This window comes from Typopeltis vanoorti, chromosome 24 (genome assembly GCF_054136105.1).
Source record: "Typopeltis vanoorti isolate ZY-2024b chromosome 24, IOZ_Tvanoo_1.0, whole genome shotgun sequence".
In the NCBI taxonomy this organism is placed as follows: Eukaryota; Metazoa; Arthropoda; class Arachnida; order Uropygi; family Thelyphonidae; genus Typopeltis; species Typopeltis vanoorti.
In genome coordinates, this window is record NC_143572.1 from 23,091,132 (window position 1) to 23,103,226 (window position 12,095).

Here is a 12,095-nt window from a genome sequence, read left to right on the forward strand (position 1 = left end):
CCAACACGCTCAAGTTTCTTGAGAAGTATTTCGACTCTTATTATGACAGTTCATCTAAAGATATCTGCACTTCTTACATTTATCATCAGATGGTGGATTAGCCTAATTGTCTTCCTAACTCCTCCTTGAAAACGAATGACTGAATCAAAAGTTGTATACCATAAAACACTTTCAACAAAACACATTTTTTGTTGAAAGCATCTTGACATGTAAATAGAATAAGAGTCGCGTATGCAAACAAATATCTTTGAGCAGTATATTCTTCTTGGGTTAGGTAACAGTTAACTGTTTAATTTCAAAAATATCATCATCGTCGTCATCAATTTTGTGATATGTACTCTTAAAGGGTGTAAGGATACTATGATAGTAGCACACGATTAAGTTCGCATTATTATTAATCTCATATCAACAAGTTTCCTCCAAATTAGTGTATCACTAATCAGCTATTAAAATTCTATCTTCTGGAGCACTTCTAACTGCATCGAAGGTGTGCTGAAAAGTTCTGATAATCACCATGAATGAATTGAGGTAGAAACTTACACATTATTCTACATATTCACCACGAAGTGTTATACAATCATCTGAGAAAAAGTCTTTCCCTTGTTGTACAAAGCAGTCATTTTTGTTCTAGGTGTTTATCAGAACTTTTCATCCCCCAACTTAGATTTTGAGGAATATCAAAATCTAAGTTAAATGATGCAATTATGCCTCTGGGTCGTTTTAGTTCCATCTTGGCATCAAACACCTATTTTTCCTGACTTCTCCCATTCCGTTTAAGCTAATCTAAGGTGATCATATCACCTTAGATTAGTTTTGTTTTGCTCACACATTCTTGAATGCTTACAATGTCAACTTCCTTCCTAATGTCTTCATTTTTAATATGATTCTGCCATTGATGCTGCCTATTCACTCCCCTTAATTTTCTCAGAACTATTGCATCTGTGGTCTCCAGTCTTCGATCAACATATTTATTAACAACTCAACGCATAGATCCGTATGTTAAAATTGGTTAGCTAAACAAGATTAGGGTTTTAGCTAATTTATCTCTCATTCCACATCCATTTATTCAACTGGCTCTCCATCACACCAGCTTTGCTTATTCTATTGTCTATTACCATATATAATTTTCCATCTTCACTAAAAATTGTGTCTAAATAGCTGAAATATTAACTTGCTCTATAGGTTCTCCACTGAGAATGCCGTTGTTTTAGTCACACCTCTTGTGACTAAAATTCTAGTTCTGAGTTCTGAACACCTTTTCTCTATTTGCATTGTCATGTGCTTTTTCCTTACAAAAATTAAATGCATCCTTGTTATATTATATTCTCACAATTCCTCATCTATTTATCGTAAAGTGAAAATATATTGTTCCATTTACCCCTTGTAACCGTAGAACACATTTTCTGAACACCTTTTCTTTAGGTACATTGTCATGTGCTTTTTTTTTTTCAGTACAAAACTTAAATAGATCTTTGTTATATTCTCACGATTTCTCATCAACTATTTGTCGTAAAGTGAAAAATCAGATCTTGACACAACCTATATTTCACCTAAACCCAGCTTGTGTTTCTCTTTCACAATTTTTCTTAGCTTCTTCTTCTCTGTTTTTCATTTTATAGATGGGAACTAAGAGCTCTATTCCAAGCATCCGACCTTCAATCTCAAATCCCTTCCGTCCCGAACCAGTGTGAGGTTATCACTGTCAAATAATATAGTCAAAAAGGCTTTTCTTTTTTCTTGTGTCTTCTCTTCATGTGAATTAATGCACATCTTTATGTTGAAACATGATGTCAGTGATGACTAGTCGATATCCTGAACAGAAATAAAGCAGGCACTTAGCATTATTATTAGCCTGATCCTTTCTTCAAAAGTTTCCCAAAACATTTCTATATGCTTGTGGTTCATTTTCTATTCTGCTGTTTAGATTTCGATGAAAGGACCAGGATTTTCCTCTACTTCTTTAGGGAGAACATTTTGTGGGATCATAAGTTCAAATTAGTTCCATTTTCCGGTTCGCGATTTTTAATTTTTCCTGCATAACTAATTGAAATTGCCTCTCAATCAAGAAGTTAATTTTCGTGTTTGGTGATGAATGCTATTGCTCTTCAATCCTTTCCCTGAACACTATTGTCAGAATATAACATCTTATTTTTTTTTTTATTCAGCAGGAGTTCACCTGTTTTTATTTTCTTCGTCTCAGTAACATCAGTTATGTCCGTGTGGTACTTCTCTAGTTTTCCTGCCAGCTCGACTTCTTTTTGTTGATTCCTCCAATGTTGATGGTACCTGTCTTCATTTCTACTGACATTGAGAGCTTGTTCCAGTAGCTCCTTTTCAGTGTTTACTCTAGTTCTTAGGCGAAAACAGCATGGGACTCGTTTCTCCAGGTGACATACCATCATATTTTGTTGTTATTGTTGTTTCGTGATTTAAGCCAATATGAATGCAGTTTGACCGGTTAAGTCCCGAAAATGCCAGCCTATCCTAGTTTGTTCAATATCCAATTGATATCCACTAAATGAGTACTACGTGAAGGTGAGGATTGGACATTAGGTCAGAAGCCGTAGTCAGTTCTTCGTATTCTTAAAAAAAGTTATGTGGCGGTCCCACTTATCTAATCTAGTTTTGATCCTTAAACTAGTCCCTTCAAAGATATTTGCATTGAAAATACCAGCACCTATTTTGTAGAGACCCAGAATATACGGGAGAAATTTAATACAATCACAGTTCAAAGTAACTTACTTCCTCGAATTCAGATACAGGAATTTTCACGACTGTATCCATCAGCAATCATAGTATTGCTTATGAACTTTAATTCATTAGTTAAGTAGTTTTCAGTTTTCTGAAAAAAAAAGAAGGAATCTGATTCTGACCACTGAATTAGAAACCTTCATGCAAGTGTTCGTAAACGTCACTTATGCAGCGTATCTGCAAAATACTTGGTCACGTGCGTCACCACGTGGCAACTATTTAATGATGATGCTGGTGAGTAATCTACAATAATATTGATCACAATAGGAAAAATAAAGGATCTTTCGGGATTCGATAAAGGGCTTATTATGGGTGCCCGTCTGGTTGAAGTCACGATTTTGAAAACAACGTAGCTGACTGGTTTCTCGAAAGTGAGATATCCCGGGTGTTTAATCAATGGAAAAATAACCCACATTGCTTGTCTAAGAGGTGTAACTCTTAATCCTAAGACAGTCTATTAGGAACGAGATTGCCGTCATCTGAGAAGGCTTGCACGAAGAACATCCTGCGTGCCGCAATTGACTAAAGCATTTAATGAAGGCTGTTCCCCACCCATTGTCTCACCGAACTATGCGCAACGTATTGAAGAGTATCCGTACTGGCAGTCGCATGCCTATACGGAAACCACTGATGAATAAAAGTTTCAAGTTTAGTAGCCGGTATGTGTTGAAATTATCTTATCTAAATATGAAGGAATGCTGTTTGAGTTATGCTGTATCCGTGATGGAGGTATCCAACGCCCAAGTCCCGACGATTATGTGTTTTTCGAAAATAGTGACATTGTTACCGTGTTTATTATTATTTTTTTAATTATAATCCCAACTTCAGTCTTCTGATTTGCACAATTATATAATCAATTACACCTCTGCTAGCCTATGGTTACATGCACCTTGATATTGAAGTACACTAGTGACGTTTTACTGGGGATGAGGATGCTAACCGTTTCTTTATTTGTAATTATCATGATAACCGCAGTGAATTTTTTAGGAAAATCCCACCTCCACCTATCAAAGATTACAAACCTATCATATATCAGCATGGGTTAGCTAGGGATTAGAGAATTAGGTTTTCTTGTTCTAAAGATGTAACTCGGATTTTTGTTCAGCAACATCCTGTCTCCAGCGGATGACGAAATTCATCCAGTGTGAATGAATTTTACACAACGTATAGGGAATATAAGGTAAATAGACTTGATGTTTATGTATATTGTTATCGTTTCATAAACGGTAATATTAGATTATTGGCTAAGCAGGACACCATAAATGAAAATATTTTGGGAAAATGAAAGATTATTAATACAGTCTCAAACACTCTGCATTGGTTCTAATACATTTAATGACTCCGTCTTACTAAGATTCATATGTTGTTTTTACGCTAAAATACAGAAACTGAGAAAATACTATACTTGGCCCCACCTCTCGGTATTCGGTATAATTCTGTTTTTGTAACATATACACGTTAATGTATGTAAAAAAAAGATAATGCACATTTAATGTACGTGTTACTGATAACTATTTTCCATTCTGTTTAGGAAGTTTTGGAAAACGCTCGTCCTAAATCTACCAAGGCCGTTTTCTTGGTTACAGATGGATATTCCAATGGAGGAGATCCCAGGCCGGCTGCTAATGTACTTCGTGAGCAAGGAGTTGAAATGTTCACATTTGGAATTCAAAATGGCAATGTACGTGAATTATATGATATGGCCTCGGATCCTCCCGAGGAACATAGTTACATCTTGGATAGCTTCGAGGAATTTGAAGCACTGGCTCGTAGAGCTCTCCACGAAGGTGGGTAGTCAATACAACTATAGTCATTGTAAGTAAAATGTATGAATATTAATATATTCCTCTACCCGAAAACGAGCGTATTTGGTTTCTTATGGTTAGTATTGAAAAATAAATAAAATAAATAAAAAATACTTTTTTTCAGTGTGTTACGAGCTAAGCATCTATTTCAGTAACGGCAGTGATGTAGCTGGTGCAATATAACAAATATTTCTTGCCTATGAATAGTATTAACATCGCTTTACAGACAACAAAAATTTCGATGCCATAACCGAATGAAGTCATACTCTACGCTATTACAATGTTATGGTTAACTAAATACACATAACAGAATTCTTTTAACTAAAGCTTCTTTAATATCTTTACAACTTATAAATTTAAATAATAATTATAGGTTTAAAAATGTGTTCATTTGTGCTATGGATATTTTAATGAAGTTTTATACATTATGTAGAATGAAATTCATATTTTATTACTAAAGATGTATATAGTAAACAGTACTTTCCCCCATAATAGTGGGAATATAGAGTACCAAAGTGGAATAAAATGAAAATTTTGTTCAGTTTTTGTTTAAGGCACTCATGCCATAATTATAAAATATAGAATAACGAAAAATTCTACTTCATTACGGCTTCTTGTTCTAAGAAGATTATTGATATAAACTGATTAAAAATGCTAAAAAAACCTGATAAAATTGCTTGTGTAGTTCAGCAGAATTCGTTATAAGGATATGTTTGAAATGCATTATAAATTTTGTTGTCATTATTAATGTGTGTGTGTGTGTGTGTGTGTGTGTGTGTGTGTGTGTGTGTGTGTGTGTGTGTGTGTGTGTGTGTGTGTGTGTGTGTGTGTGTGTGTGTGTGTGTGTGTGTGTGTGTGTGTGTGTGTGTGTGTGTGTGTGTGTGTGATAATGGCTTTACTATTAGAGGATGGAAAGCGCGAAAAAAAAAAACGAATACAACATCAAGTATCTGTCTGGAAACAGGTGATCACCGGAGAAGCAGACAAAAGATGCAAATTAGTCAAATGGCTGCGCATTACAACTGCAGTGTGCGAGTTAATGTGTCAAAACTCATGATTTAGTTGATTTAGTACAGACTGTTCCGAAGGGAGATGTAACAATAGACGACCATTTAAGGTATCACGTCTGCCCATCAAAAATCAGTAGTTATGGCTAAGGTAAGTTAACAAGTAACTACAGCTTAGGGCTAGTGTGTGTTGGACACCGGACGAGAGAAAAGTCGCCTGCAGTGACAAATCCCAGTTCTTGTTATTTTATGGATCACAGATCCATCACACTTGATCACAACCATGAAAGGCAACAACAGCAGCAGCAGAAGCAAAGGAATAATGGACTGGAACATGTCTTTCGGACACTGCGTAAGTTTTCTGATAACAGAAAAAAAGTACCTGGATTAAGTATTCAATACATGAATGATGCGGCCTACCTGAATATTGATGTCAACAAAAACACCCATTCATATACACCATTTACCCTGCATGTGATAGACATTTCTTGACGAGATAAAACACCATATCACAAGGCACGTGTCACCAAGAAATAGTTATTACAACCTGGGAATGATCTAGGTTTGATAGCATTCATACAGAATTCGTCCTGAACTTGAAAAAATATGCCAAAAAATGGTATGAAGGATTCTTTTCTGATTATTCTGATATTCTAAAAACTGGAATCCCACCTAAAAAAATTTAGGAAGACAAAAATCATTGCTCTGCTAAAACCTGGTAAACCAAAGAATCAACCCCAGAGCTACAGACCTACAGCACTAGTTACATTGTATCTGCACATACAAACTCCTATTGAAAAACGTATTTTCAATAGGATTAACCACATTATCATGGTTCTATGAAAATTCATTGAAAAACAGTTAATCGAAAGGCAATTCATCGAATGAACAATTCGCCGAAAATTTTAATTATAATTTCATTAAATTGATCCAGCGAAAGCGGAATTGTTAATATCATTTCGAAACTTTTTTTCGAAAATGTAATGATAAAAAGGATCCATTTAGAACAAAAACTGAACAGTGCAGACAGCTTCTTGTCGTCTGCACAGTTCAGTGTTTGTAGTGGAATTAGCGGAATTAGTAGAAGTTGTCGGTACTTCTTGTAACGACAACTTCTACTAATTCCGCTAAGTCAGAGAGTTATTGTAATACGTAATTTGGACACGTGATTTCTTTGTTGCCCTGAATATAGCTGAACTGAAAACTGAACGGTTCGACATTTTCTTGTAAAAGTTTCAAACAGCGAATCTGAGTAAAATTCATCCCATAATAATTGCTCTATTGAAGTCGCATATTACTACGTAACAATAATAATAGTGAAGCCTGCGTATGATGGGTTTTCCCTCCCGGAAACCGGCAAATCAGTCCCATGAACAGACATGAAACAGTTATCGGACAAGAAAGACAATCAGAAACCATATTGTTCTATAATTATTCCCTATTAAAGTAGCATTGCTATCTCACTCTGCACGTTCAGTTTTTGTTCTAAATGGATCACTTTTATCATAACATTTTCGAAAAGTTAAAATTTTCGTTTAATTTTTTTTCTATGAATTGTATTTTCGACGAATTGTCATTCGATGAATTGTTCATTCGATTAACTGTTTTTTCGATGAATTGTCTTTCGATTAACTGTTTTTTCGATGAATTCTCCGGATACCCATAGAACAGACCGATTTTACCCCAACCACAGCTGCTCTGATCAGGTTCTATCTTTGACATCATTAATAGAAGCAGGCCTTCAAAAACACCTGAAAACAGCTGCAGTATTCATCGAATTCACAGCGGCTTATGACACGTTTTGGAGTAAGAGTCTAATATATAAACTTATTAAAGTCAGCCCTTGTCTAACTACTATTCGCATGTAAACAATATGTTAAGCGACAGATATTTTCAAGTGACTCTAAGAAAATAAATTAGCAAACAGAAAATTCTAAATAATGGTCTACCCCAGGGATCAGTGTTAGACCCTCTCCTTTTAATCTGTATATTTCAGCCTTCCTGATACGCTATCCAGAAAATTCTGTTATGCAGATGACATCGCTCTTTCTCCTGCTCCCATCTGAACAATAGGCTTGACAATAAAAAACTTCAAGTCATCCTAAATTGTACTGCATTACGACATAAAAAGTTTCCCAAGTATCTAGATGTTACAAGGGACCATATGCTATCCTACAGGAAAAACCTGTAGGATAGCCGCTTGAGAATACACTTGATTTTAGCCGCTGGAGAATACAGCGGCCAAAATCAAGACTCGGAGTACATAATTCAAAAGCGTTGTGGATCCTCTTGGGAATCCTCTGCTATCACCTTACGCTCATCAGCTCTAGATCTGGTATTCTCTCTCTAGCTGAATATTGCTCACGTGTTTGAAAACGCTCATCGATACTCAGTTTAATAACACCCTGCGGTTGATATCTGATGCAATCAGATCAACGAATACTTATCAGAGAGCTGATAATAATAAATTGTCCAATCTACCGTTTTTTTTTGGAATAGAAATCTAATTCGAAATGGCCGATGTATGGATTTTAGAAAGAGGATTCCATTTAAAACTTGTTATTATAGGGTACAGTGTTTTTGGTGAATTATATCAGAATAAAAATAAAGCCATCAATAGTAGAACTAAATGTTCAATTCTTGGTTATTGTAAAAAATTTTTGTTTGCTTGAATTTACATATATAATGTACTGTACTGAATTTGAGATTTGCATAATTATATTGTAATGTTATTCAAAGAAAGATCATTATTTACGAAACAATGGATGACTTTTTAAGGTTATCATGAGACTAAATATATATTGACTTCAAGATTAACTAATACACTCAAAGCATAATAAATCCCTTTACTTGTTTTTCACTTCATAAATGGCATACAATGAAAAAGTTTTATGCATTCTTCTATGCAGCTGCTCGTATTATTTTTCTTTTTGAATAACTCTCTTATAATATGTATAGTGTTTATTATTTAAGTATAATGGATCTGTATTACTAGGGAAAAATGTTACATAAGTGTCAAATAAAGTAATAGTAGTGGATAAAGCGACTTCATTTAGGTGATAAAATACAAAATGAAATAATATTCAATGAGATAACAAATATTACAAGTCAACTGGGATGTCAACAGTCGCATTTCTCGTATATGAATAACAATATGACTACTTTTGGCCTTTTAGAGGCCAAAAGTAGTCATATTTGGCCTTACTAGAGGTGTTTTCGAGCTTCACTAAACACCGAGTTGACAGCAGCAGAAACAAATGCTGTTTACTATTAATATATCTATAATATATCTAATAATATTTTCATTTGCAGCAGTTCTATGAAACACTGAAAATTTCAGGAAGTCTCCTTCGTTTAAAGAATGTTTTAGTTCAACAAAAAGTAGTCGTCAGACGATTATGGCGGATGACAGACAACTATTAAAACTGATTTTTCAATAACTATTACAGAAAATTGAGATGCAAGAAAGTGAATTAGTAGTGTATAATTCTATCGTAAATTTCACCATGCGTGAGTTCTTAGGTAAATTCGTCTCAACGTCACTAAAATTAAAATTTTAGGAATAATGAGAATCGAGTCCTATCAAATTAACGGATCACTAATTCTGATTATTGTAGTATAGTTGTAGCATATTTAATCCTTCACTATCAGAGGTTGTTATCAATGTGATCCTCACAATTCATATTATGTATTGTTTGAACATGGCATCTCTCTCTCCGTTGGAAATTTGACGTTTACTTTGCAGGCATTGTCAATAAAATAATCAGATCATTTCTGCAAATATATACTTGGTTACGATATATCGTGGCTAAGGCTATCAATGATTTTCATACGCAGCCAGAGAAGAGACTATGACAGACAACTGCCGCCATCTCTTGGTCCTATATATATATATAATGTTAACCCTACACATGAGAGATCACAAGATAACACAGCAGTACTGTATGGGCAAGTGGTTTGGGAGAGAGAGCAAGATCTATTAACAAGTTTCTTGAAAAGGTGGGGTTTATTTGTTGGGAAAAACAGTGCAGGGAAGGCTGTTTCAAAGAACATAGGCAGATGGAGTGAAGATATGTTAGAAGTTGAACTGTGTACGATGTTTACCTGGCTGCTGGTGTTCTTATATGATTAGAGCAAAGTGTGGAGAATGGTGCTGTCCAGTTCGGTGGAGCAACGCTCATGAAATTGGCTATGAAAAAGACGTAATGCAGAAACAGAATGCCTAAGAGAAAGCATCTGGAGGGAATCTAAGAAAGAAGTTACCTATTATGCAAACTGTCCTCTTCTGTATACAATCAAGAATTCTTAGAGAGGTTTTAAATGCACCACTCCAAATGCGAGAATAGGATAAGGTTTTTGAGGATGAGGAGGCTATGGATGTGATGTGTTTATCCTGGGATAAGATAGATGTGAAAGCCAGTCCAAGAAGTGGGAAATTATTTTCGACTGGGAATCGGAACATTATCAAAAGTAAGAGGGAGTAAAGTATCTTTCTCTCTTTCGGATAATAATACAGGAGTGTGTTTTAATAGCAATGAAATTACCTACATTATCTTCACCCCCACTTGATATTAGTGAGGAGATCAACATTAAGACATTGGTTATGGAAGATCTTGAAGCTTGAATAATTTGAGTACTTCTACAAGGGTTCTGAAATGGAGAGAAATGGAGAAGACTCTTCATTTGGATTTGTTAATGATTTTACTGCAAATGTCGTGAACTTCCAGTAAGAATTATTTGTGTAATCTCTTCAGGGAATAAGAATTTTGATCAGGAGAGTAGAAGCAATGGTCTGACACTATGAAAGGGAAGAATAGAAGTTCTAAAGATCGCTTACTTGGCGCCTGTCAAAGGACGAGATCGAAAGTAACTAATGGAAAATGAAATACATTTCATCTTCTACACTGTATAGAAACTTGCAATGGCTGTGTTCTAAATTAACGAAAGGACAGGTGAATTTTACTTAGAAGTAGAAGAAGAAATTATTAAGAAAACTCATGAGTGTTAATGTTATCTAATATTCCGATGGATAAATGAATGCTTTTTAGATCACTCCTTACAACAGAGACTTCAGCATCGTTTCCAGCTCACTTCAGAATAAAAATTCGCAGTCAGAATAATTTTCAGAATGTAGAGCATGGTAAAGACAGCAAATAAGTATTACAGAATTGGGCAATGAAATTTCGTGTTGAAGAAAGTGAAAAGGAAATGCCTAGATTTGGAGTACTCTGGCAAGGAACACTGGATTGCACGAACCATAATGGTTAATGTTATGGAAGAAGCAATCTTCTTCTACAGAGTCCATTTTGGAAAAATGTGCCGTGGTTTCTATAGCTGCAATTTGAGGTGCAACGAAAAGCAGAAAGTCTGATCTAGATGTCTGTAAGCGACATCTAGATCCGATTTGTGTTTGTTTGAGTTTATGCTGCAAGTGTAATAAAGTAGGGCTGTGAAAGTGATTTTTTGCTGGATTTTTTTATTTTTTGTGTTGTTTTTGAGGGATTTTTTTTATACCAGAATGCATACTTTTTTCTCCTTTAATCGTTGGCATTGAAGAACTCCTCTCTCTCTCTCTCTCTCTCTCTCTCTCGACATTATCTTACGAGCAGGCAGCAGCAGCATCAAAAATATGTACTGGCTAATGGGGAAATCTCCAGATACCTTAATGCCGGGTTTAGTTCTGTGTATTATTCAGAAGACAGCCGGACCGCTTAATGAAAGAGGTTCACAGCAGTATCTCTGGAATTCCCTTGAATGATATCAGTAATGCATTCATTCTCTGTGTAAGAGACGGAATATAAAAACCAGAACCATCTCCTGATCAACAGACTAAACAGTATTTCAGGTAGATAAGCTATATTGCGGCGATATAGGTCATTACTACATAATTTCATCTATTATTTACTCCGTTCAATAAGAATATGCATTAAAGAGATCGTGGAGCACATTTTGCTCGAGGTTCGCATTCAGGGCACAACTTTGAAGTCTGTGCTAACACGAAGCTTCTTGCTCCGCCTTGCTCAAGTTTTGCTTTTGTGGTCAACTCGTTCCCTTTTCAGACACTTTAGTAGAAATGTATCACATTAATTACCGCTTTTACGCAAGAGCATTCAAAGAGAGTCCGAATGATGAAGTATCCTCGACAGTGTAACAAAAAACAAGGGATGATTTTACATCAGATCTGGTCCTCCTTAATCCATCAACCACACTTGAGTCTACCAGCAGTATACAAGCAACCTACGAACCAGCAGTCAGCGTAACAGCGAATGCAAGTTTTCCGTTGTTTAAACGTTTTCAAATATTCTTCACTAGAAATGCTAACTGTTATTACTTTGCTTGTCTCATCTCATCTCATCTTCCTTTTACCTTCTTTTACCTTGCGGTGTCGAGGGTTTATTAGTCAACCGACCTCAAACCGTTCACAGGATAAGGTGGTCAGCCCTACGCCCCGATGTATCCTATGTCCTGTAGTGTTGAGTTCTCAATGCTGGTGTGCCTGCTTTGCGGAATGAAAAACCCCAGAATAAACTGG

General features: G+C 35.6%; 1 protein-coding gene across 1 annotated transcript in view; it reads left to right on the plus strand.

The window, feature by feature from the left end:
• The window catches only part of LOC150093017 (sushi, von Willebrand factor type A, EGF and pentraxin domain-containing protein 1-like), a 154,957-nt gene that overhangs the window by 20,808 nt on the left and 122,054 nt on the right, over positions 1-12,095 (plus strand). Inside the window, exon 2 of the mRNA XM_090414101.1 lies at positions 4,283-4,538. Within this exon, the coding sequence (XP_090270227.1) occupies positions 4,283-4,538 (256 nt within the window). The remainder of the gene's footprint in view (positions 1-4,282; positions 4,539-12,095) is intronic.